The 27,376-nt window shown below is 42.4% G+C and overlaps 1 protein-coding gene across 1 annotated transcript in view; it reads left to right on the top strand.

The window, feature by feature from the left end:
• The window catches only part of CRHR2 (corticotropin releasing hormone receptor 2), a 96,121-nt gene that overhangs the window by 23,499 nt on the left and 45,246 nt on the right, over nucleotides 1-27,376 (top strand). Inside the window, exon 3 of the mRNA XM_014944859.1 lies at nucleotides 14,213-14,298. Coding sequence (XP_014800345.1) covers nucleotides 14,213-14,298 — 86 coding nt within the window. The remainder of the gene's footprint in view (nucleotides 1-14,212; nucleotides 14,299-27,376) is intronic.

Genomic DNA, 27,376 nt, shown 5'->3' on the forward strand with positions numbered 1-27,376 from the left:
GGCCTTAAAAAGATGAGTGTGAAGATGTTGAAGCCGCAGTGAACCTGAAACCATGTGAGATGTTTCAGAGATGTCCTACTACCCATTCCTAGTTGAAATGAGCTCAGGATCCTAAGATTCATCAGAGAGCTTAGCCAAGAAACGAAGCTGGTGAAATGCTTTTCTTAGACTGTCACAGCATGTGCTGACAGCACCCATTATAAGCTATAAAATTAGACAAGATTTTTAAATCCCCTTTCTCCCTCCCATGCCGTTTCAAACCCCCAGAGAGACAATAATTACCAGGTGATAAGAAAGCACCTTCCCACATAACAGCAGGTTTTCCAAATGAGTGATGCGTTGTATTAATAAGGTTGTGTCAGGGGAACAGCCTCTTTTCCTCTTTTCCACGTGACTGAGCTTTTGCAGATTATTTGTGGTCTTCCTCAATTCCTCGTGCCTGGAGGGCTTTCGTGTGAGGAGACCAATCATTTGTGTGCAAGTTGGGGGGTGTCTTGGGAAGCTGGACTGAAACAGAGACCGAGGAGGCCCTCAGACAGTCCCACCTTGCACTCAGAGCACAAAATGTGTATCTTTGATCTGCCTTCTCTGATTCATAAGGTGGTGTGTGCGTGAAAACAGCCCTTACAGAACAATATGGTCTTTCACAGTACCCTCTCAAAATTAATCTCATACTTTTTCACTTCCCTTCTGATATCACTTGCAAACCAAATTTCCTGGTGTCTGTCCAGTACGAGCATACATTAGATGAAATATTATTTTTCTCAGGTGTCTGATCCCGAAGCTTTGACGCACGCTGTCCTACAAGGAAGGATTGGCACGTGATGCCTGTTTCATCCTACATTTGGGGAAAGCACGCAAATGCAGCAGTGTTTACAGCAATGGAAGCAGTAATATAAAGCGTAGGAAGAGGAGGCCTGAGTGCTTTAGGAGTTGGTGGACTTTCAAATTCATGCCCTAACAAGTAGGTACATTATCAGTGTGGCACACAGCATATCTATAAATTCAGCTAATGCCTATCACCCTTCTTACCAAATAGAGCATCTTTGGACACAGTGTTCCCTTAGCAGTGCTGTGCTTGGTTTATGTTATTTATTCAATAAACCTTTCAGCACTATTTTCAAGGATGGGAAGAGAAAAGCCAATAGACAGGCAGGCAAAACTGGAGTTCAAGCCTAGTACTCTTTAAGGTAATTTCTTTAATGAATGTTTCCTGTTCCTCTTTGTGGCTTTGTAAGAAAGATCACGTGAGCTGGATGTTGCTTTTTTTCCTGGCAAGTGTTTTCGTGCTGTTGTTTTTAAACCTTTTAAACAGCTCCCCAGTGGGAGAAGGAGGGTATTTATAGGGAGAGACAATCAACTGAACGTGTAGCACTATTATTAGCTGTAATAGGACTTTAAGACTTAGAATGACTGTTGTGGTTCCCTCTTCTTGCAGGGACTTTTACTTGTTCATCTCTAACAAACCTAAGCTGTGATGAATTAAAGCAGCTATTTATAACCTGTCACATCAGCAGTCATCTCCACAATCAAAATTCAGGCTCTTGGTGTGGCTGAATCTCTTGCTCATCCTGTAAAACAGTATGATTACAGGGGATTTTGTACTAAGAAGAATCAAGTTGACTTCACAGAAATTGGAAGAACTTGTCCATTCTTATCCCCTTTTTGAAGTCACATTTTTAGAAGAATTGTGGCTCAGCAAATTGGGCTTATATCTGCCAAGAAGAATCTGGATATTTTTTGCTCTTCTATCAGTTTTAGTTATGAAAGCTGGCAGGCATGACTTTGGCAAATGGTCATCCATCTCGTGCTTACAGTCTTTCTTTTTGTCTTGTAGATAATCTGTTTCTTCCTTCCACTCCCTGCTGGATGTTTAGGCTCAAGGACAGGGTGCTTTCTGGCAACAAAACACAGCATAAGCTGACAGAAGCGTGTGTTGTGGTTTTGTCCAGACATCCTAAGACATGCAAGTCTGACAGGATCTGTCTGAATCATCCTGTAAGACTGTAATTTTCTATAAGGCAATGATTTTTGTAAAATGCTGGATCTATGATCTGGACAAGAGTTTGATGTGAAAAAACAAACCAACAAAAAAAAATTCCTGCAAATCCGAACAATTGTTCTGGTTCCTGATGGACGTTACTGTGGTATAGACAAAATGCTAATGATGATTCTGTGATATTCAGGTTTTGTAGATCCTCTTGACCTTTTAGCAAGACTCACTCCCTGTGTCATGTATGTCTTTCCTTGTGTTCCTGGGTTGCTTTTATTTTCTGAGGGCCCTTGTCTCTCCTGTGTGCTGCTTTCTTCTCGCAGCCTCTGCTGTTGGACTGGAGGTTTCATCTGAATTCGATTTCAAAAGGTGCTTGAATCTCCCCAGGCAATTATCACATGAATGGGCACATTTTGGAATCCAGTTCCATCCCCAGCCGCCCCCTCCTTTTCTCAACCACTTCTCTCATTATTTTTGCAGAGCTCTGAACTGGGACCAGGTCAGGGTTCCTGGTGAACATTGAGTCTGTGCTTCATCGTGAACCATTCATAGAGCTTCTGTGCTTTGCTTACGTGATTGCAACTCAGATTTCATAAGGCCATCAAATTCCTGAATAAATTCCAGGCAGTGGAGGCTCTGTGAGAATAGGGAGGCTCCTCACATTCCCACTTACCTCAGCAGAAATGAAACTAGAGGGAGGCTGCACACTGGGGCTCATTTACCTCACCAGGCTGTACAAATTGTCTTCTTGAGTCAGCTGTCCCAGGAGAAATCCAGCCTTGGGCTCCTTTCCCCTCTCTCCCAGTGTTGTGTTAATCAGATCATAGTGCTTCTCAATTCCACTGTGCTTTACTGTGGATAATAAAGTACAGTTACACCTCTCATTGTCATTGCCATCTCTCTGCGCGTTCAGTAATTATGGCAAATGACTAATTGAATTCTGAATTTCAACTAAGAGACAATTACTATAAAGATCAAACATCATTATCAGCTGGTGCCCTGACAGTCTTCCAGAAGGGGGTGAGGCAGGGAGCTTCCTAGCTCTGTGCTCTCCTTGTCTGTCAGGCTGAGAAGCAAACTGTGCTTCAGCCCTGGGGAATGAATTTCCTCTTCCAGCCTTAGGGCTTCACAGAAGCTCACTGCTACTGCACAACAACAGGAGAATTAATGACCTGTTGAACTCACCAAAAGTGAGAACCTTTTCTTACACCTTTCTCTCTCATGTGGTTTCTTGGTATCTATGCCAATGGATGCTCCCATGTGTTCTGGGTCATAGAAGTTTTCCTAGTGATTTGTGCATGATTCCTCAGAGTACTGGTTGGATGATAGCCTCTGTTTCTATATCTATGTCGATGGATGTTCCTATGTGTTCTGGGTCATAGAAGTTTTCCTAGGAATTTGTGCACGATTGCTATGAGTACTGGTTGGATGATAGCCTCTGTTTCTTAAAACAGTTATAATATCCAGACTTAAGAGAGGGAATTCCTTAGACATAGGGGTCATTGTTCCACATCAAATTACAGGTCCATCCAGGCCAATATTTTGTTTAGCCCAGGCACCTAAGTTTAGTTGTCTGTATGAAGGTGCTTATATATGCTATAGGTGATTGAGTTTCCCCTATTGTCCATAGAGATGTAGTCAATGGAAAACAATTCAGCTCCATAAAGAGCCACTGATCAGCTCAATCTCAGTCTAGACTGTGCTGGCTGTGATCACTAGGGGTCAATTCAATTCCTTAAACTTAAGAATCTAACACTATTTGGATGCCCTAGATGGAATGGATGCCAACCTCAAATAGTACTAGATGTCTATCTAGCAACACGTACATTATAACCTTCACTTACATCTGAGCACCCACATCAAGACCTCAGAATTCATATGTCTTAATCTTGAGATCATTTCCATCTGCAGGGAGGAGTGTAAAAACAGGGCGAGCATGAAGAGGGACTGCTCTTGGGTGGTGTTTTAGTTTCCAGCAGTCCAAATTTCTGTGACTTGCTGAACTAGAAGTGATGTCTGTGCACGTTAAATGAGTGACAAATGTCTGGTCTTTTGTGTGATACCTGGCCTTTCAGCAAAGATTACTTTGAATAGGTGTGTGTGCTGTTAAATGAGTGACAAATGTCTTTTGTGTGATACCTGGCCTTTAAGCAAAGATTACTTTGAATAGGTGTGTGTGCAAATGTTGAGCCCAACATGAATTTCAGAAGTTTATTTTGCAACAGGTTTTTTAGGAGTCAAATTCTCATTTCTGTTCAGCTAGAAGGAAGAGGTCTGGAATATTTTTGCCCTTTTTTTTTCCATTTTTTTTTTTTTTTCCTATGTGCTGACAACCAGGTGAAGGGAAAAGGTGATAACCTGAGGAATAGTTCAATACAGGTTGCTTCATAATCTCCCTCTTATCTTTTCTGCCAGTCTGAGTGGAAAACCACTGGGTTCTATGTGTATTCCTATTTCTCTACGTGCTGTCTCAGGGAATTAGCCAAACAGCCTTTGGAGGTTGTGGACTCTCCCTGCATCTTCACGTCAAATTCAGCACAGTAAAACAATACAGAAGAAAATAATCTCCATTTGTTTCAAAATCATGAACTGTGCAAACTATCACAGGGCATGCTTCGAATGTCAGGCACTGCAGCACTTTTTGACTCGGGAGGGATTATTTTCCTGTTTCCCTTCCTTAGTGCTTTTGACAACTGCCCCAAACTCTGTCATGTCAATCAGTATGAGGAAAAAAAAACCTGTGCACTTTTATGTTTGTGAAAGCAGGGTTAACTGAGCATTTATCAAATCTAATGAGTCTGTTCACTTGTCTCTGCCTCCCCATCTTCTTGGTGTTCTCTCAGTTGTTTCTATAACAGCGTGGTGCTGGCATTTCAGAACAAGTGTTTTCTTAGTCACAAACCATGAAACAATTTCCTAAGGAAATTAATAGTTTATAGGGATAATAATTACAGACACGAATAATAATTATTATCTGTTGAATGATTAATGGAAGGGTTACAACGGGAGCTGTAAGTAAATGTGACAAAGAAAGCAGCTTCCAGGATAAATCTGCAATCATCCTTCCGAGGAATGATCATTTTGGGAAAGGGCAACCATTTGGGAATTCCCTGCCACTGTCTACATATCAATCCTGGAACAGATCAAAATTAAGCCATAAAGAAATAGAATATGCAGTGTCAAAGAGCTGTATTTTATGGAACAGTTTTTCTTAACCCTGGAGGGATGAAAAGAGTGAAGAATATTGCAAGAAATTGTGTTTTTCTTTCCCCAGGAGATCTGTGTGGGGTTGACTTGTAAGGGACTGGAAAGTCAAAAAGAATGTGCACTTTCTTTTGTGTAGAGTTTTATATTAACATGTATTTCATTGAACAAAGTCTAAAAGAGCCACTTTTCTGACAGTGTTGCACCGCTTGGTCTATGGGATCTTTCTGAAGTTGCTATTTCTTAACCCTGGAGGGATGAAAAGAGTGAAGAATATTGCAAGAAATTGTGTTTTTCTTTCCCCAGGAGATCTGTGTGGGGTTGACTTGTAAGGGACTGGAAAGTCAAAAAGAATGTGCACTTTCTTTTGTGTAGAGTTTTATATTAACGTGTATTTCATTGAACAAAGTTAAAAGGCCACTTTTCTGAGTGTTGCAGAACTTGGTCTATGGGATCTTTCTGAAGTTGCTAAAATGGCAAAACTCTGGATTGGGACCTACTTAGGTCAGTAATGGGAGTGTGGGCAAGAGGTAGGGACACAGAGGCCAGGCTGTGGGTCCTGGAATCAGCTGTTGTTAAGAATGTTAAAGCATAGCCCAAGATCTAACCACCACCCACCTTTCAGAAGTGAGAAGCAAGGGAACAGCTGTCTGGCCCAGGAGGGAGATGTACATGGGGTCCAGGTCTCAGTAGGGTTTGCAGTGAACAGGGCAACACACCACGTAGGTTCCTAGACAACCTCTCTAGGAGACAGCTGGGTATTGGCTGGAGAAGATTTAATAAGGGTTGATTCTTGGACCTCAGCGTTTAGGTGAAAAATAGGAGATGGAGAAAGAGATACAGACGACCAGAACTGTATACCTTGGATGGTCTTTTATACTCCTTTAGTCCAGCTAGCACTAGACCTGCTCAGTTTGTCTAAGGAAAGTTGTGTTCAGAAGTACCGTATACGTGAGTGAGCACAGAGGTGCTGGAAAGACTATAATCTTTATCAGTGTGCCTAACGGAGTTGGCCTTGGGCTAGAAAGCCACAGAAATGTTTTTCTAAACTGAAGAAGTCTGGAGGACTTGTAAACTTCTAAAAGGTTCTGTTCCTGCCTTTGCTTTTGACATGTTATATGACCTGGGTGAATCATTTGAGCCAGCCTGAGATCTAACCACCATCCAGCTTTCAGAAGTGAGAAGCAAGGGAACAGCTGTCTGACCCAGGAGGGAGATGCACATGGGGTCCAGGTCTCAGTAGGGTTTGCAGTGAACAGGGCAACACACCACGTAGGTTCCTAGACAACCTCTCTAGGAGACAGCTGGGTATTGGCTGGAGAAGATTTAATAAGGGTTGATTCTTGGACCTCAGCGTTTAGGTGAAAAATAGGAGATGGAGAAAGAGATACAGACGACCAGAACTGTATACCTTGGATGGTCTTTTATACTCCTTTAGTCCAGCTAGCACTAGACCTGCTCAGTTTGTCTAAGGAAAGTTGTGTTCAGAAGTACCGTATACGTGAGTGAGCACAGAGGTGCTGGAAAGACTATAATCTTTATCAGTGTGCCTAACGGAGTTGGCCTTGGGCTAGAAAGCCACAGAAATGTTTTTCTAAACTGAAGAAGTCTGGAGGACTTGTAAACTTCTAAAAGGTTCTGTTCCTGCCTTTGCTTTTGACATGTTATATGACCTGGGTGAATCATTTGAGCTTTTTAGCGGATAGGAAATCGATGCAGAAAGTGAGCGTAATTAGACTTCTTGAGCTTCTCATAAAGTATTTTAGGACTTCTTGGCAAAGGAAAACATCAGAAAGCTGAGGAAAGTTTCTTGTGTGCTTGAAAGCCTGAAGAAACATCAGGTTGGTGAGCTAGACAGAGCGGAGGTCAGAAATGTTTTTTTAGGGGAACGTTTCTTGCCTAAAGTATTATTTATCTGTCTTCCAAGACTCCCCTATAAGTGCATTGCAATTCTATGTGAATGTCAGATCCAATCGTGACATCTAAGAAGACCTCTCTTTGCACAAAGCTTGGCTTGCAGGGTGATGTTGGCTGGTGTACAAAGTAATAAGCAGTGGTTGGATAACTGTTCTTCCCTCTTCTTATTTTTGTCTGAATATCGCTCATTCACAAATAAAATATGAGGAGAGATGTTTTTCTTTTCAGTCTCGTGGACGTCTGACTGCTGTTCCTTATGATTTCTAGAAATAGCAATCAGTGCTGGTGCATCGTGAATCCCACCTGGCTCCAGCTTGTCACGGCAACAATCAGAAGAAACCCACCAAAGAGGAAAGATGGCACACGAATAAATAATTTATAGCCCCACGATTCAGTCCCTATTTTTAGACACTTGCTGTTTTTTTGAGACTTTTGAAAAGGGCTAAGAATAGTATACACACGAAGTGACATATCCTTTATGCAGCCCAGGTTTCTTTTGTCTCATTTGATCTGAATCCTCTGAAATCTGAGCAACCAATCCAAGGAATTTATATTGTGCAGTTCCTGTTGGATTTATGTGGGATTACGATGGACTCTGCCTGTGGTAAATATGCAGCCAAACCAACCCTGAAAAGGAAGGCAAGTTAGCAACTTGGTCAGAGGGCAATACAGAGGCAAAAAGAGTTCAATAATTGTCGTAAAAGGAGGGGACGGGGAGGAAGTTATTTAAGATATCAGCAAAAAAATTCCCAGTGGAGAGGTTTAACAGACTGTCTGAAATAGTTTTACAAAGCAATTACTAGAAATTCTTGGGGTTTACGCTTTTTAATCTGGACTGAACAAATCCTGTTGGTGGGGAGATGGATGACATGACCCACTGTGCTCTGTCAGCTGTTTGCTGCATCTGTGATTCTCTGGGACTTGCCATAGTTACTGCTAACTCCACTTTCCAAAACTTTGTACTTTCTAGGGATTTTGTTCAGTGGGGGTTCTGATTTTCTGGTTGATAGACCATTCATTTCAGCTTGGCTGACAGCTAACATGGATCAGCAAGCTGTCAAAGCAGTCAAATACCCTTAGCTGTGCACAGCTCAGAACCTAACAGGCTGTGTTTTATTTATTTATTCATTTGCCTATTTATTCCCTTCACCCCAGAAGCGGATGAACTTGTCTGATGATTATAGGGCCACTCTGAATTCGTGGGATCCAGGATGAAAAGCATAAGTAGTCGGAGATAGCAGATTTCCATTTCAATGATGACTGGAAATGTAAACCTTGTCAGAAAGTCATGTGCATGAGGCACAGCAAGATGACTAAAATCTTTTACAAAACCAGCTTAGTTCCAGTTGTCAAAGACCAGATCCGTTACAGTGGTGCTTGCGTGTGTGCAGTGTCTGGAATTGTCTTTCACCCCCTAATGACTGGAAGGATGTGGTTAACTTCCCGCTGAGAATTACGTCCACTTACCTGGACCCTGTGCTCCCGTCTCTTGTTTATTTCATGCTTTTAATGGACTTTTACTGACTAAATACAAGCCTGCCACCAGGCCAATCTATACAGATTGAGTTACCACTACCTAAAAGGCTTTATGTTCTTCAACAGGGTCAATAAAATAAAATTTAAAAAATGCTACTCATCGAATATTCTTCTTTGCATATTCTGTTTGGAAATGCAACATCATCTGTTATTAGAAATGAAATTAAGGTCAATGTTATACGTCCCAAAATGATGTAAAACAGTGAACCTAAGCTGTGTTTTGAATTTGTTCCAGAGCATAATAACGTCCTGCTAATCAGGGAATCACAGGATGGTTGAGCTTGGAAGGGACCAACTACTGGATGTCATCTGGTCCAACCACCCTGCTCAAGCAGGGCCAGCTAGAGCTGGTTGCCCAGGACCATGTCCAGATGGATTTTAAATATCTCCAAAGAGGGAGATTCCACAAACTCCCTGGGCAACCTATTCCAATGTTCAGTTACCCTCATGGTACAAAAGTATTTCCTGATGTTCAGATTGAACCTCCTGTGTTGTAGTGCCTATGGCCTCTGGTCCTGTCACTGGCCACCACTGAAAAGAACCTGGGTCCATCTTCTTTGAGCCCTCCCTTCGGCTATTTATATACATCTATAAGATCCCCTCTAAGCCTTCTCTTTTGCAGGCCAAACTGTCTCAGCTCTCTCAGCCTTTTCTCATAGGTGAGATGCTTCAGTCCCTTCATCATTCTTGGAGCTCTCTCCGGTATATCCATGTGTCTCTCGTACTGGGGAGCCCAGAGCTGGACCCGGTACTCCAGAGGTGGCCTCAGCAGTGCTGAGTGGAGGGGAAGGATCACATCCCTCCACCAGCTGTCCATGCTCTGCCTAAGGCAGACCAGGATAACTTTTGCCACCTTTGCAGCAAGGACATACTACTGGCTCGTATTTAACCCGGTGTCTGCCAGGACCCTTAGGTCATTTTCTTCCAGTCTACTTTCTAGCTGGGTGGCCCACAACATATACTGGTGCATGTGGTTGTTCTCACCCAGCTGCAGGACTTTGCATGTATAGAATCATAGAATGTTTTGTGTTGGAAGGGACCTTAAAGTTCATCTAGTTCTAACCTCTGCTGTAGGCAGGGACACCTCCCAGTAGACCAGGCTGCTCTCTGCCGTAGGCAGGGACACCTCCCACTAGACTCAAAGCCCCATCCAACCTGACCTTGAACCCCTCCAGGGAAGGTGCATCCACAGCTTCCCTGGGCAACCCCTTCCATTCTCTCACCACCTTCACAGTAAAGAATTTCTTCCTAATATGTAATCTAAATTTACCCTCTTTCACTTTGAAGCCATTACCCCTTGTCATGTCACTCTATGCCCTTGTAAAATGTTCCCCTCCAGCTTTCTTGTAGGCCTGCTTCAGGTATTGGAAATCTGCTATAAGGTCTCCCCAGGGTTTTCTCTTCTCCAGGCTGAACAACCCAAACTCTCTCAGTCATCATAGGAGAGATGCTCTAACTCTCTGATAATCTCCGTGGCCTCCTCTGGACTTTCTCCAACAGGTCTATGTCCTTCTGGTGGAGGATCATTTCCCTTTGTTGAATTTCATGAGGCTCCTGTCACCCCATTTCTCAAGCCTGTAAAGGTCCCTTTTATATCACCTTAGAGTACATAAAAACTGCAAATATTGGTACTTCTACAGCCTTTGTGTATGTGCATCTATGTTGTGTATGGAGCTGATATATTGGCTAGTGTGTAGAATCAAGGTCTGGCATTGGGCTGTCAAACCAGCAGCCACCACTACAGAGCAGGAACAGCAGTGGAAGGTATCACAGTTCACCGTCTGAGAGGCTCTAATTGCTGTTTCATTCTGGGAAGACTGCCATTGCTGTCATTGGCTTTATTGATAGTGTATGACTATGATCAGCATGACTGAATCAGCCCTTAGAGGAAATATGAATATGCATATGTTATACTGACTCGCCTGGAGGGGATGAAATACATTTTCTGGAAGTTGGCAACCTGGGTGACAGTCTGAGCTCTACTGGATATTTCTGTTTATTCAGGACTTCTCTTTTCTTCCTTGCCTGTCCCTTGGTCTGGTGGTTAAGCAGAAGCAATTAAGTGCCACAAACATTGCTAATAATCTACAACAAAATGAAATCAACATCTTCAAAGTCGAAGAAGAGGCCATAGACTGAAGTGTAGAAATTAATATTGGATGATGTGTCAAAAGCTATGTGTATTATGGCTGTGTGTTGCCTGTGTCAACATGAGTCACCTACTGCTCATTATTCGTTTGCATGAAGATTAAATCTGCTTGTCCAGTTGTATTATATGAGTGCAAGTGCACACAGAGCAAAAATAACCACAAGTTATAACCACCAAAAAATCTCTTTATTTTATATATCTGTATATTAGAATAAAGTCAGTAAGGGAAGAAAAATTACAAGAATAAAAAATGTACTGAGTTCTTCAGTATGCTATTTATCTAAGGAAATGAAGATTCCTATTTTAAACTAGGAATAAAGGCAATAGTGCTGATAGCTCTCATTAGCTATTGTTGCCCTAGAAAGATCATGTAACTGTTCTTTTCTTCCTGGATGTTCATTGTTTGTTTCTACAATAGAGATCTCCATCATGACTGTTCCATTTTCTCCTTATTTTTCATGACAAACGTTAAGAAAAACAACTTAATCCAGCCTCTTTTTGTACACAGTGCTTTAAAGCAACGAGCAAGGGTGCTTCTAGCACGAAGTCCATTAGTCCCCGTTCTGATTGGAAAACTGTGCGAGAGGGAATATTTTGCAGTATGTTCAGTCACCAAAGAGGTCACAGAAGTCTCTTGCTAAGATCACTGACTGTTGGTTTCCCTCTTCTCTTCCATCCCATACTCTGAAGCTGGGGGACACTTCTTTTCCATCGCTGTCTTTCGTAGCACCAATGTATCTGGCATCTCTTTGGCATCTCTTTGCTGCTTTGATCAGTGCTGTGACTGCATGTCCCAGTGACTCAGCCTGTCATCGAGTCCACTGTCACTTATTTCATCGTCTTCTCTGTGCTGTTTTTGACAGTAAGAAGTGATGCTACAAAGCAGCTGTTTGCTGTTATGAAGAAGACTAAGATGGTTATTTGAAGTTGTCATTATTTTATCCGGAGTTGTCTTTGCAGTGATATACAAGTGCATATAGCATATCCAGCACACACCAGATGTGACTGAACGCAATGAGCCTCTGTCCAGTGAACGTGTGGTTGGTCCAAAATCCCCAAGAAGTCCTAAACTCATTCACTATATGGCATGGGATTCATTTGTGCATGAACAACAGCCTCTTCTTCCAGATGCCTGCAGTGAGGCTCCTACTCTCTAATATTACCTCACTCACTGAATCAGATATTTCTCCTTTGAAGCACTGGGTGAAAGATCTGCATTATGTTATTAAAATAGATATATGAAAATACATTCAGTATGATCGGAAACTTGTTTCCATGTGGTTATTGGAACTAATGCTGTAAGGCATTTGGAAGAAAGAAAGTAGACCTTTGCTTTGGGGTATAAATTACTTATGAGTAGTAGAGTTTGGAATGAGGCATTCCCAGAAGTCAGATCTCTTTGCTGCTTTTGTTTCCGAGAAGTGGCTGATACTGGAGGAGACTTTGGACTAGAGAGATTCAGAGTTTGATTTTTATCCTCCTCTTGCTCAGATACTCACCATTTAAGAGTCTGGTGCGACAGCTCATAAACCCAGATTGCTGTTTCTCAAATAACTGCTTTGATGTGGGTGTTGTACAGGATTCCTGCACGGAAAGAGAGCTGACAGGCACATTTTATGACTCCTAATATTCGAAGTGGAGGGGCTACCCATCAAAATAGAGGTGGAAATGGATGGCATTTGTTACACTCAATCTTGCTCAATCATGATCTGTTCTCCAATAATTCTTGTGGACAAGAAACGTGAGACACATTTATCCTTCTGAAAAGAAGGTTTTAATGAGCAGGAAAGATGTAGTACAGGAGACAGAGGCATTGAGGCCTGATAAGGTAAAATACGTGGTTTGTGATGGTTCACAGCTCTGCCATGGTGTTGCCAGGTCATTTTCAGGAAGTCACGTACACACATTTTGCTTCTGTTCCTGTACCTGTAAAATGAAAATAACAAGAAAAGCAGAGGAAAAAGTTAGTGTGGATAGGTGGAGTCCTTAACCTTTAGCACAAGTTTCTGTAGTTGAGCCAAATGTTACCAATAATTTTATTTTATTTTTACCTTGCCACTCCAAAACAAAACAATGAAAAAGTGCAAATAGACAATAGCAATATGAAATTTTGTACGGATGTAGTGTCATCTGGAACATCTAGATGAACTGTTACTTGTTGCTTTCTATGTGGACTTTTCTCCTCTGTAGCAAAAAGCACCTTTTCAAAAATCTTTCTGCCTTTTTCAGGGGCTGTTGTCAACAACACTTTTAGAAACGTTCAGTCTGATGTTTTTATTTGACAACTTATTTTCTTGATGGCTGGGCGCTGAACTAGCACTGAATGACCATGGCAAAGGCCCAAAAAGAATTTGGGTAAAGAGCAGTGAGAACATCATGAAGAGTTCATTAGGAAGTTGTCTGTATGTGTCCTTTGGGGATCTTTCTGAATTTCCTGTTCTATTTTAATTTTCTTGTTTCTAAGACACAGTTCAAAATAAGCATGGAAAAAAATATTTCTTGGGATTGGATGTGCTTTTAATGGGTGGAGGAAGGTATTTTGTACAGGAAAACTGCATAGTTTTCTCTCTGGGTTCCTTGAGATGAGGAGCCAGAAATTGAGCTTCCCTCCTCACCCTCAATATTACTACATGCAGTTCTCAGAGCTCCTCAGGGTGACATTGTAATTGGACAGGAAATCTCTCTGCTTCAGTAAAGTAATTCACAATTTTCACTTACGTTCTGGCAGAACTGGCACCTTGGAAAAATATCAAAAGTGGTTTCTTTTTCACAGAGGATTGGTGATCACAGCCCAGCCCACGTGTGGGCATTTCTGAAATGTGGGCAGAGACGTTCTTGTGTGACCTCCCCAGCCCCAACCCCAGGCTTGGGAGATGTGGTTATCATCTTCCTCCTTCTTCAGGTTCTTTGCAGAAGTTTTATCAGTGATGTTGTTGCATACAAAGACTCTAGAGAATCAGTATCTCCAGGAATGTCTCTTCTAGTTTACAGTGGGATAAACGGGAGCCATAAGTTTCCCATATATATACCATTCTCCCAGATGGAGCATTGAAGACCTTAACCTTTCTGCCCATTTTAAAATACGATATTTAACTGGTTTTTAAAAGACTATACTGACATTAAGCTTTCTCTTGCAACATTCTTCTCATACCTTTGCTGTCTTCTGAACCCATATGCTGTAAGAAAACATTATCAATAATTATATTTAAATACTTGGGATCTCCAGATGTGTTTATCCTTTGTTTCTCTTCTTCTCTCCCTAACAGGCTGTTGTAGTCTTCACAGAGGTGGGATAAGTTGATTTGCCTTGTGAATATTCTGTTCTGTTAAGCTTTTCTGAAATCTGTGAAATTGCTAGGCTGTTTCAAGTCCAGCAAGAGTGTTCATCTCTCTTTTATTTTGGTCCATACCAGGAAATGCCTACAGAGAATGCCTGGGCAACGGGACATGGGCTTCCAAGATAAACTACTCTCAGTGCGAGCCTATTCTGGATGACAAGGTCTGTATTTTTGCCTTCATTCTTCTCAATGACATTTCTCATCATACGTGAATGCAAAACTAAGCTTAAGGTTAATATACTAATTTGGGACTTCTGAGACAGGTTCCATTTCTGTCTCTGCAACAAATCCTCCCTGTGAATTCAGGCAAATCACTTCACTTCTCTCCATATCCCCTACTCAGTCGGTTTTTAAAAAAGGATGCTTTATTACACGCTCTCCCTGATGATGTATGTTTGTGCAGATCCTTCCTAGCTTTGTTCAGAGCATACAGCTGCTACAGTAAATGTTAGTAATAATAACAGTAAGACCAAAAGCTTCTTTGGCACTGAAAAATAAGCTTTCACCACCTGATTCCACCCTGTACCTATCAGTTCTGAGGTCTCATCAACAACTGGCCTTTCCAAATCTCAACGCCAGTTTTCCTTCAGCAAATATATAAAGGGGCAGCAACAGAAAAATACATACAAAGCAGACTTGGGTCCCAGCTGTCTTTAAAAGATTGAGCCAGTCTTGCGTTATATAGGAGTTTACAGAATGAAATTAGCATATAGGGTTAAGCTCCTTCAGAAAGTCTGCCAGCAATTATGCAAAGTCCTTTTCTTGTCAAATGTCTCAGCTTTTCTTGGAGGCTCACAGACATTCATCCTCAGACAGCTTAAACCTCTGAGCCTTTCAGGCCATGTTCTCTTTCTCTTCCTCCTGTTTTAAGCGCTGTCGTAAGCACACACAGGCTTTGTGCTTTCTCTCTGCCAGGGGTGACTTCCCCCTCTAAGAACCAGGGTGGAGCCCAGAAGCTCAGGCCTGTTTATGTTTTGGGGTTCATTCCACTCGTGTCGTTGGAGTTGTGTGCCATGCCCGCTGGGAACAGAGGAGGAGGAAGACAAGGTCTCACCTGCTGAGGGCTGCTTGCAGAGCTAGTCCAGATTTAGTACTCGGGGATATCTGGTCTGGTGCTGTACCCAAAACAGTCATGATGTGCTTTGGCTGTGGCCCAGCATCCATCCTGTGAGATCCATGTTGTTGCTGAATGTGGGCTTTGACAAGTGAATCAGAAAACAGATAACTACCCAGCAGCTGCTGAGGAATGCCTACTCTTACCCACTGGGTAGGTAATTTAGCAGTTGTCCACCCCCCCTACCACCACCTCCATTTGCTGGAGGCTTCTAGAAAGCAAGAAATAAATGTACCAGAACACAGCGGGCACCCAGAAGGACTGGTAGACATTGAAGGTGGTCTAGCATAATAGAGAAGAAGCTACCATGGCAGTTTAAGCTGACCTAAGTTGGGACCACCCCAGTGCAGCCCCTTGTTACATTTCTTGCCCACTTAAAATGAAAAACTAATGTTTTCCTGGGTCATTTTTTTGATTAATCAATTCCCTAAACCACCTTATTGCGTTCTTGCAGGAGTGCTGGGGTCAGCACAGGGAAGGGGGAGCAAGAGCTTGGCTGGGGTTGGTGAGGACAGCAGACCATGGTAGCAGACCATCTCTGCCTGCAATGGATTTCCTCTTTCTTATGAAATCATCCTCTTAAAAATGAGCGAGGTGGAGAGTGTAGCAGCCAGCACTGAATTTAGAGAATGGGGAACAGAGCTGGGGGAAGACTCAGAGTCTTTGAAGTGGTTTAGCTGGTCCAGGAAAGCTGAGCTGACAGGAGCAGTCTGCTCTTCCAGAGCAGGAACGTGCTGCTGTGTTTTGATGACGCTCTTTATGCGTTTGTCTGCATGACTTGAACAGTTGCCATCTCTCTGCACAAGCAAACAGAGAGGAGTTTTATTTGAAGGGGCTGGAAAAGTGTTGTGACTAGAGGACAGGATTATTTCCTTTATACTGTTTTTTTGCTTTTAAAAACTTTGCAGCTATGGTGATAGCTTAAAACGTCTTAAATAGCATGTTCCTTAAACAGATGAAAGTGCAGATGTTCCCCCACCCTTGTTTGCAAAAGCTTAAAAACTCATTTATTAGATCTTTAAAGATTTTGCTACAAGCTTTGCAAATATTAATATTTGTGAATATTTTTGAAATCTCTACATAATGCTCAGTGTTACAGATGAATATTTGGGTTGCTTTGTGGTCTCAAAAAAAAATTGGGTCCTGGAATCAGCTGTTGTTAAGAATGTTAAAGCATAGCCCAAGATCTAACCACCACCCACCTTTCAGAAGTGAGAAGCAAGGGAACAGCTGTCTGGCCCAGGAGGGAGATGTACATGGGGTCCAGGTCTCAGTAGGGTTTGCAGTGAACAGGGCAACACACCACGTAGGTTCCTAGACAACCTCTCTAGGAGACAGCTGGGTATTGGCTGGAGAAGATTTAATAAGGGTTGATTCTTGGACCTCAGCGTTTAGGTGAAAAATAGGAGATGGAGAAAGAGATACAGACGACCAGAACTGTATACCTTGGATGGTCTTTTATACTCCTTTAGTCCAGCTAGCACTAGACCTGCTCAGTTTGTCTAAGGAAAGTTGTGTTCAGAAGTACCGTATACGTGAGTGAGCACAGAGGTGCTGGAAAGACTATAATCTTTATCAGTGTGCCTAACGGAGTTGGCCTTGGGCTAGAAAGCCACAGAAATGTTTTTCTAAACTGAAGAAGTCTGGAGGACTTGTAAACTTCTAAAAGGTTCTGTTCCTGCCTTTGCTTTTGACATGTTATATGACCTGGGTGAATCATTTGAGCTTTTTAGCGGATAGGAAATCGATGCAGAAAGTGAGCGTAATTAGACTTCTTGAGCTTCTCATAAAGTATTTTAGGACTTCTTGGCAAAGGAAAACATCAGAAAGCTGAGGAAAGTTTCTTGTGTGCTTGAAAGCCTGAAGAAACATCAGGTTGGTGAGCTAGACAGAGCGGAGGTCAGAAATGTTTTTTTAGGGGAACGTTTCTTGCCTAAAGTATTATTTATCTGTCTTCCAAGACTCCCCTATAAGTGCATTGCAATTCTATGTGAATGTCAGATCCAATCGTGACATCTAAGAAGACCTCTCTTTGCACAAAGCTTGGCTTGCAGGGTGATGTTGGCTGGTGTACAAAGTAATAAGCAGTGGTTGGATAACTGTTCTTCCCTCTTCTTATTTTTGTCTGAATATCGCTCATTCACAAATAAAATATGAGGAGAGATGTTTTTCTTTTCAGTCTCGTGGACGTCTGACTGCTGTTCCTTATGATTTCTAGAAATAGCAATCAGTGCTGGTGCATCGTGAATCCCACCTGGCTCCAGCTTGTCACGGCAACAATCAGAAGAAACCCACCAAAGAGGAAAGATGGCACACGAATAAATAATTTATAGCCCCACGATTCAGTCCCTATTTTTAGACACTTGCTGTTTTTTTGAGACTTTTGAAAAGGGCTAAGAATAGTATACACACGAAGTGACATATCCTTTATGCAGCCCAGGTTTCTTTTGTCTCATTTGATCTGAATCCTCTGAAATCTGAGCAACCAATCCAAGGAATTTATATTGTGCAGTTCCTGTTGGATTTATGTGGGATTACGATGGACTCTGCCTGTGGTAAATATGCAGCCAAACCAACCCTGAAAAGGAAGGCAAGTTAGCAACTTGGTCAGAGGGCAATACAGAGGCAAAAAGAGTTCAATAATTGTCGTAAAAGGAGGGGACGGGGAGGAAGTTATTTAAGATATCAGCAAAAAAATTCCCAGTGGAGAGGTTTAACAGACTGTCTGAAATAGTTTTACAAAGCAATTACTAGAAATTCTTGGGGTTTACGCTTTTTAATCTGGACTGAACAAATCCTGTTGGTGGGGAGATGGATGACATGACCCACTGTGCTCTGTCAGCTGTTTGCTGCATCTGTGATTCTCTGGGACTTGCCATAGTTACTGCTAACTCCACTTTCCAAAACTTTGTACTTTCTAGGGATTTTGTTCAGTGGGGGTTCTGATTTTCTGGTTGATAGACCATTCATTTCAGCTTGGCTGACAGCTAACATGGATCAGCAAGCTGTCAAAGCAGTCAAATACCCTTAGCTGTGCACAGCTCAGAACCTAACAGGCTGTGTTTTATTTATTTATTCATTTGCCTATTTATTCCCTTCACCCCAGAAGCGGATGAACTTGTCTGATGATTATAGGGCCACTCTGAATTCGTGGGATCCAGGATGAAAAGCATAAGTAGTCGGAGATAGCAGATTTCCATTTCAATGATGACTGGAAATGTAAACCTTGTCAGAAAGTCATGTGCATGAGGCACAGCAAGATGACTAAAATCTTTTACAAAACCAGCTTAGTTCCAGTTGTCAAAGACCAGATCCGTTACAGTGGTGCTTGCGTGTGTGCAGTGTCTGGAATTGTCTTTCACCCCCTAATGACTGGAAGGATGTGGTTAACTTCCCGCTGAGAATTACGTCCACTTACCTGGACCCTGTGCTCCCGTCTCTTGTTTATTTCATGCTTTTAATGGACTTTTACTGACTAAATACAAGCCTGCCACCAGGCCAATCTATACAGATTGAGTTACCACTACCTAAAAGGCTTTATGTTCTTCAACAGGGTCAATAAAATAAAATTTAAAAAATGCTACTCATCGAATATTCTTCTTTGCATATTCTGTTTGGAAATGCAACATCATCTGTTATTAGAAATGAAATTAAGGTCAATGTTATACGTCCCAAAATGATGTAAAACAGTGAACCTAAGCTGTGTTTTGAATTTGTTCCAGAGCATAATAACGTCCTGCTAATCAGGGAATCACAGGATGGTTGAGCTTGGAAGGGACCAACTACTGGATGTCATCTGGTCCAACCACCCTGCTCAAGCAGGGCCAGCTAGAGCTGGTTGCCCAGGACCATGTCCAGATGGATTTTAAATATCTCCAAAGAGGGAGATTCCACAAACTCCCTGGGCAACCTATTCCAATGTTCAGTTACCCTCATGGTACAAAAGTATTTCCTGATGTTCAGATTGAACCTCCTGTGTTGTAGTGCCTATGGCCTCTGGTCCTGTCACTGGCCACCACTGAAAAGAACCTGGGTCCATCTTCTTTGAGCCCTCCCTTCGGCTATTTATATACATCTATAAGATCCCCTCTAAGCCTTCTCTTTTGCAGGCCAAACTGTCTCAGCTCTCTCAGCCTTTTCTCATAGGTGAGATGCTTCAGTCCCTTCATCATTCTTGGAGCTCTCTCCGGTATATCCATGTGTCTCTCGTACTGGGGAGCCCAGAGCTGGACCCGGTACTCCAGAGGTGGCCTCAGCAGTGCTGAGTGGAGGGGAAGGATCACATCCCTCCACCAGCTGTCCATGCTCTGCCTAAGGCAGACCAGGATAACTTTTGCCACCTTTGCAGCAAGGACATACTACTGGCTCGTATTTAACCCGGTGTCTGCCAGGACCCTTAGGTCATTTTCTTCCAGTCTACTTTCTAGCTGGGTGGCCCACAACATATACTGGTGCATGTGGTCGTTCTCACCCAGCTGCAGGACTTTGCATGTATAGAATCATAGAATGGTTTGGGTTGGAAGGGACCTTAAAGTTCATCTAGTTCCAATCTCTGCCGTAGGCAGGGACACCTCCCACTAGACTCAAAGCCCCATCCAACCTGACCTTGAACCCCTCCAGGGAAGGTGCATCCACAGCTTCCCTGGGCAACCCCTTCCATTCTCTCACCACCTTCACAGTAAAGAATTTCTTCCTAATATGTAGTCTAAATTTACCCTCTTTCACTTTGAAGCCATTACCCCTTGTCATGTCACTCTATGCCCTTGTAAAATGTTCCCCTCCAGCTTTCTTGTAGGCCTGCTTCAGGTATTGGAAATCTGCTATAAGGTCTCCCCAGGGTTTTCTCTTCTCCAGGCTGAACAACCCAAACTCTCTCAGTCATCATAGGAGAGATGCTCTAACTCTCTGATAATCTCCGTGGCCTCCTCTGGACTTTCTCCAACAGGTCTGTGTCCTTCTGGTGGAGGATCATTTCCCTTTGTTGAATTTCATGAGGCTCCTGTCACCCCATTTCTCAAGCCTGTAAAGGTCCCTTTTATATCACCTTAGAGTACATAAAAACTGCAAATATTGGTACTTCTACAGCCTTTGTGTATGTGCATCTATGTTGTGTATGGAGCTGATATATTGGCTAGTGTGTAGAATCAAGGTCTGGCATTGGGCTGTCAAACCAGCAGCCACCACTACAGAGCAGGAACGGCAGTGGAAGGTATCACAGTTCACCGTCTGAGAGGCTCTAATTGCTGTTTCATTCTGGGAAGACTGCCATTGCTGTCATTGGCTTTATTGATAGTGTATGACTATGATCAGCATGACTGAATCAGCCCTTAGAGGAAATATGAATATGCATATGTTATACTGACTCGCCTGGAGGGGATGAAATACATTTTCTGGAAGTTGGCAACCTGGGTGACAGTCTGAGCTCTACTGGATATTTCTGTTTATTCAGGACTTCTCTTTTCTTCCTTGCCTGTCCCTTGGTCTGGTGGTTAAGCAGAAGCAATTAAGTGCCACAAACATTGCTAATAATCTACAACAAAATGAAATCAACATCTTCAAAGTCGAAGAAGAGGCCATAGACTGAAGTGTAGAAATTAATATTGGATGATGTGTCAAAAGCTATGTGTATTATGGCTGTGTGTTGCCTGTGTCAACATGAGTCACCTACTGCTCATTATTCGTTTGCATGAAGATTAAATCTGCTTGTCCAGTTGTATTATATGAGTGCAAGTGCACACAGAGCAAAAATAACCACAAGTTATAACCACCAAAAAATCTCTTTATTTTATATATCTGTATATTAGAATAAAGTCAGTAAGGGAAGAAAAATTACAAGAATAAAAAATGTACTGAGTTCTTCAGTATGCTATTTATCTAAGGAAATGAAGATTCCTATTTTAAACTAGGAATAAAGGCAATAGTGCTGATAGCTCTCATTAGCTATTGTTGCCCTAGAAAGATCATGTAACTGTTCTTTTCTTCCTGGATGTTCATTGTTTGTTTCTACAATAGAGATCTCCATCATGACTGTTCCATTTTCTCCTTATTTTTCATGACAAACGTTAAGAAAAACAACTTAATCCAGCCTCTTTTTGTACACAGTGCTTTAAAGCAACGAGCAAGGGTGCTTCTAGCACGAAGTCCATTAGTCCCCGTTCTGATTGGAAAACTGTGCGAGAGGGAATATTTTGCAGTATGTTCAGTCACCAAAGAGGTCACAGAAGTCTCTTGCTAAGATCACTGACTGTTGGTTTCCCTCTTCTCTTCCATCCCATACTCTGAAGCTGGGGGACACTTCTTTTCCATCGCTGTCTTTCGTAGCACCAATGTATCTGGCATCTCTTTGGCATCTCTTTGCTGCTTTGATCAGTGCTGTGACTGCATGTCCCAGTGACTCAGCCTGTCATCGAGTCCACTGTCACTTATTTCATCGTCTTCTCTGTGCTGTTTTTGACAGTAAGAAGTGATGCTACAAAGCAGCTGTTTGCTGTTATGAAGAAGACTAAGATGGTTATTTGAAGTTGTCATTATTTTATCCGGAGTTGTCTTTGCAGTGATATACAAGTGCATATAGCATATCCAGCACACACCAGATGTGACTGAACGCAATGAGCCTCTGTCCAGTGAACGTGTGGTTGGTCCAAAATCCCCAAGAAGTCCTAAACTCATTCACTATATGGCATGGGATTCATTTGTGCATGAACAACAGCCTCTTCTTCCAGATGCCTGCAGTGAGGCTCCTACTCTCTAATATTACCTCACTCACTGAATCAGATATTTCTCCTTTGAAGCACTGGGTGAAAGATCTGCATTATGTTATTAAAATAGATATATGAAAATACATTCAGTATGATCGGAAACTTGTTTCCATGTGGTTATTGGAACTAATGCTGTAAGGCATTTGGAAGAAAGAAAGTAGACCTTTGCTTTGGGGTATAAATTACTTATGAGTAGTAGAGTTTGGAATGAGGCATTCCCAGAAGTCAGATCTCTTTGCTGCTTTTGTTTCCGAGAAGTGGCTGATACTGGAGGAGACTTTGGACTAGAGAGATTCAGAGTTTGATTTTTATCCTCCTCTTGCTCAGATACTCACCATTTAAGAGTCTGGTGCGACAGCTCATAAACCCAGATTGCTGTTTCTCAAATAACTGCTTTGATGTGGGTGTTGTACAGGATTCCTGCACGGAAAGAGAGCTGACAGGCACATTTTATGACTCCTAATATTCGAAGTGGAGGGGCTACCCATCAAAATAGAGGTGGAAATGGATGGCATTTGTTACACTCAATCTTGCTCAATCATGATCTGTTCTCCAATAATTCTTGTGGACAAGAAACGTGAGACACATTTATCCTTCTGAAAAGAAGGTTTTAATGAGCAGGAAAGATGTAGTACAGGAGACAGAGGCATTGAGGCCTGATAAGGTAAAATATGTGGTTTGTGATGGTTCACAGCTCTGCCATGGTGTTGCCAGGTCATTTTCAGGAAGTCACGTACACACATTTTGCTTCTGTTCCTGTACCTGTAAAATGAAAATAACAAGAAAAGCAGAGGAAAAAGTTAGTGTGGATAGGTGGAGTCCTTAACCTTTAGCACAAGTTTCTGTAGTTGACCCAAATGTTACCAATAATTTTATTTTATTTTGACCTTGCCACTCCAAAACAAAACAATGAAAAAGTGCAAATAGACAATAGCAATATGAAATTTTGTACGGATGTAGTGTCATCTGGAACATCTAGATGAACTGTTACTTGTTGCTTTCTATGTGGACTTTTCTCCTCTGTAGCAAAAAGCACCTTTTCAAAAATCTTTCTGCCTTTTTCAGGGGCTGTTGTCAACAACACTTCTAGAAACGTTCAGTCTGATGTTTTTATTTGACAACTTATTTTCTTGATGGCTGGGTGCTGAACTAGCACTGAATGACCATGGCAAAGGCCCAAAAAGAATTTGGGTAAAGAGCAGCGAGAACATCATGAAGAGTTCATTAGGAAGTTGTCTGTATGTGTCCTTTGGGGATCTTTCTGAATTTCCTGTTCTATTTTAATTTTCTTGTTTCTAAGACACAGTTCAAAATAAGCATGGAAAAAAATATTTCTTGGGATTGGATGTGCTTTTAATGGGTGGAGGAAGGTATTTTGTACAGGAAAACTGCATAGTTTTCTCTCTGGGTTCCTTGAGATGAGGAGTGCTTGCCAGAAATTGAGCTCCCCTCCTCACCTCCAATATTACTACATGCAGTTCCCAGAGCTCCTCAGGGTGACATTGTAATTGGACAGGAAATCTCTCTGCTTCAGTAAAGCAATTCACAATTTTCACTTATGTTGTGGCAGAACTGGCACCTTGGAAAAATATCAAAAGTGGTTTCTTTTTCACAGAGGATTGGTGAACACAGCCCAGCCCGCGTGTGGGCATTTCTGAAATGTGGGCAGAGACGTTCTTGTGTGACCTCCCCAGCCCGCCTACCCCAGGCTTGGGAGATGTGGTTATCATCTTCCTCCTTCTTCAGGTTCTTTGCAGAAGTTTTATCAGTGATGTTGTTGCATACAAAGACTCTAGAGAATCAGTATCTCCAGGAATGTCTCTTCTAGTTTACAGTGGGATAAACGGGAGCCATAAGTTTCCCATATATATACCATTCTCCCAGATGGAGCATTGAAGACCTTAACCTTTCTGCCCATTTTAAAATACGATATTTAACTGGTTTTTAAAAGACTATACTGACATTAAGCTTTCTCTTGCAACATTCTTCTCATACCTTTGCTGTCTTCTGAACCCATATGCTGTAAGAAAACATTATCAATAATTATATTTAAATACTTGGGGTCTCCAGATGTGTTTATCCTTTATTTCTCTTCTTCTCTCCTCAACCGGCTGTTGTAGTCTTCCCAGAGGTGGGATAAGTTGATTTTCCTTGTGAATATTCTGTTCTGTTAACCTTTTCTGAAATCTGTGAAATTGCTAGGCTGTTTCAAGTCCAGCAAGATTGTTCATCTCTCTTTTATTTTGGTCCATACCAGGAAATGCCTACAGAGAATGCCTGGGCAACGGGACATGGGCTTCCAAGATAAACTACTCTCAGTGCGAGCCTATTCTGGATGACAAGGTCTGTATTTTTGCCTTCATTCTTCTCAATGACATTTCTCATCATACGTGAATGCAAAACTAAGCTTAAGGTTAATATACTAATTTGGGACTTCTGAGACAGGTTCCATTTCTGTCTCTGCAACAAATCCTCCCTGTGAATTCAGGCAAATCACTTCTCTCCATATCCCCTACTCACATGGTTTTTAAAAAAGGATGTTTTATTACACGCTTTCCCTGATGATGTATGTTTATGCAGATCCTTCCTAGCTTTGTTCAGAGCATACAGCTGCTACAGTAAATGTTAGTAGTAATAACAGTAAGACCAAAAGCTTCTTTGGCACTGAAAAATAAGCTTTCACCACCTGATTCCACCCTGTACCTATCAGTTCTGAGGTCTCATCAACAACTGGCCTTTCCAAATCTCAACGCCAGTTTTCCTTCAGCAAATATATAAAGGGGCAGCAACAGAAAAATACATACAAAGCAGACTTGGGTCCCAGCTGTCTTTAAAAGATTGAGCCAGTCTTGCGTTATATAGGAGTTTACAGAATGAAATTAGCATATAGGGTTAAGCTCCTTCAGAAAGGCTGCCAGCAATTATGCAAAGTCCTTTTCTTGTCAAATGTCTCAGCTTTTCTTGGAGGCTCACAGACATTCATCCTCAGACAGCTTAAACCTCCGAGCCTTTCAGGCCATGTTCTCTTTCTCTTCCTCCTGTTTTAAGCGCTGTCGTAAGCACACACAGGCTTTGTGCTTTCTCTCTGCCAGGGGTGACTTCCCCCTCTAAGAACCAGGGTGGAGCCCAGAAGCTCAGGCCTGTTTATGTTTTGGGGTTCATTCCACTCGTTCTGTGGTTGGAGTTGTGTGCCATGCCCGCTGGGAACAGAGGAGGAGGAAGACAAGGTCTCACCTGCTGAGGGCTGCTTGCAGAGCTAGTCCAGATTTAGTACTCGGGGATATCTGGTCTGGTGCTGTACCCAAAACAGTCATGATGTGCTTTGGCTGTGGCCCAGCATCCATCCTGTGAGATCCATGTTGTTGCTGAATGTGGGCTTTGACAAGTGAATCAGAAAACAGATAACTACCCAGCAGCTGCTGAGGAATGCCTACTCTTACCCACTGGGTAGGTAATTTAGCAGTTGTCCACCCCCCCTACCACCACCTCCATTTGCTGGAGGCTTCTAGAAAGCAAGAAAAAAATGTACCAGGAAAACAACAGGCACCCAGAAGGACTGGTACATGTTGAAGGTGGTCTAGCACAATAGAGAAGAAGCTACCATGGCAGTTTAAGCTGACCTAAGTTGGGACCACCCCAGTGCAGCCCCTTGTTACATTTCTTGCCCACTTAAAATGAAAAACTAATGTTTTCCTGGGTCATTTTTTTGATTAATCAATTCCCTAAACCACCTTATTGCGTTCTTGCAGGAGTGCTGGGGTCAGCACAGGGAAGGGGGAGCAAGAGCTTGGCTGGGGTTGGTGAGGACAGCAGACCATGGTAGCAGACCATCTCTGCCTGCAATGGATTTCCTCTTTCTTATGAAATCATCCTCTTAAAAATGAGCGAGGTGGAGAGTGTAGCAGCCAGCACTGAATTTAGAGAATGGGGAACAGAGCTGGGGGAAGACTCAGAGTCTTTGAAGTGGTTTAGCTGGTCCAGGAAAGCTGAGCTGACAGGAGCAGTCTGCTCTTCCAGAGCAGGAACGTGCTGCTGTGTTTTGATGACGCTCTTTATGCGTTTGTCTGCATGACTTGAACAGTTGCCATCTCTCTGCACAAGCAAACAGAGAGGAGTTTTATTTGAAGAGGCTGGAAAAGTGTTGTGACTAGAGGACAGGATTATTTCCTTTATACTGTTTTTTTGCTTTTAAAAACTTTGCAGCTATGGTGATAGCTTAAAACGTCTTAAATAGCATGTTCCTTAAACAGATGAAAGTGCAGATGTTCCCCCACCCTTGTTTGCAAAAGCTTAAAAACTCATTTATTAGATCTTTAAAGATTTTGCTACAAGCTTTGCAAATATTAATATTTGTGAATATTTTTGAAATCTCTACATAATGCTCAGTGTTACAGATGAATATTTGGGTTGCTTTGTGGTCTCAAAAAAAAATAATAAATAAATCCCCACAGATTTCCATAATCCTCCTTTTTGATTAAAGGTGAGATGCAGGCACACGTGAGTCTACTGTTATTTATGGACTGATCCTAGCAGATGCTAAGCATCAGCCAGGAGGTGTTCCATGTTTATTTTTAATAGAGAAAACAACTCTACTTTCAAGCTTGGCCATTCACAGCTAGAGGGCTAAAGAATTACATGGTTTGACTTCAAATGCAGTGATTGATACATGGGACAGGAGCAGGACTTTTCAAGATCAACTCCATGTCCCCTCCTACGTGCTTTGTGACAGAGTGTTGGTCACGTAGCAATGGAAATTTTAGGCTTTTTTCAGCTGTAGGTCAGTCTTAGAGGGCACAAGCACCTGTGACACACGTTAACTGGATTACATTAATAAATCATTGCTTTACCTGGGGTCAAGACCTGTGGCAGTAGCTGATCAAAGTGTGCTCTGGGGCTGCTCTGCTCCTAGATTCCTGCTTTGGCTGGGATTTCGTTGCCTGTGTGTGGTTACAGGGTGTAGTTTAAAAGGCCCCAGTCATACTCTATGCACCTGGCAGGTGTGACACAGGCCTTCCAAAATACCTGTGTCCAGCAGCAGATGGAGGTCTGTCACCGGGACCAACTAGGAAGCCCAGAGGTTCTGGAGGTTCGTAGGCCTTGCTTCAGATCTTGGTTCAGATGTTGGGTAGACACCCAAATGTAGGTGTCTTAACATCAGACTGAATCCCAGCCTCTGAACGTTCAGTTAGCTCCTTCTCCGGGCACAGGAATCGAGTACAGAAACCATTTTGATCCAACTGGCTATTTGTTGTCTGACAAATGGAAAGCTTCTACTCGGCCTACGAGCTCCTGGGTTAAAGGGACCTTTGCTGCACCTGGCACAAATCTATACTCTTGTTGGAGGACAAATGAGAGTCTCAGGAAGCA

The sequence above is a fragment of the Calidris pugnax genome, unplaced genomic scaffold (assembly GCF_001431845.1).
Source record: "Calidris pugnax isolate Ruff unplaced genomic scaffold, ASM143184v1 scaffold54, whole genome shotgun sequence".
Lineage (NCBI taxonomy): Eukaryota > Metazoa > Chordata > Aves > Charadriiformes > Scolopacidae > Calidris > Calidris pugnax.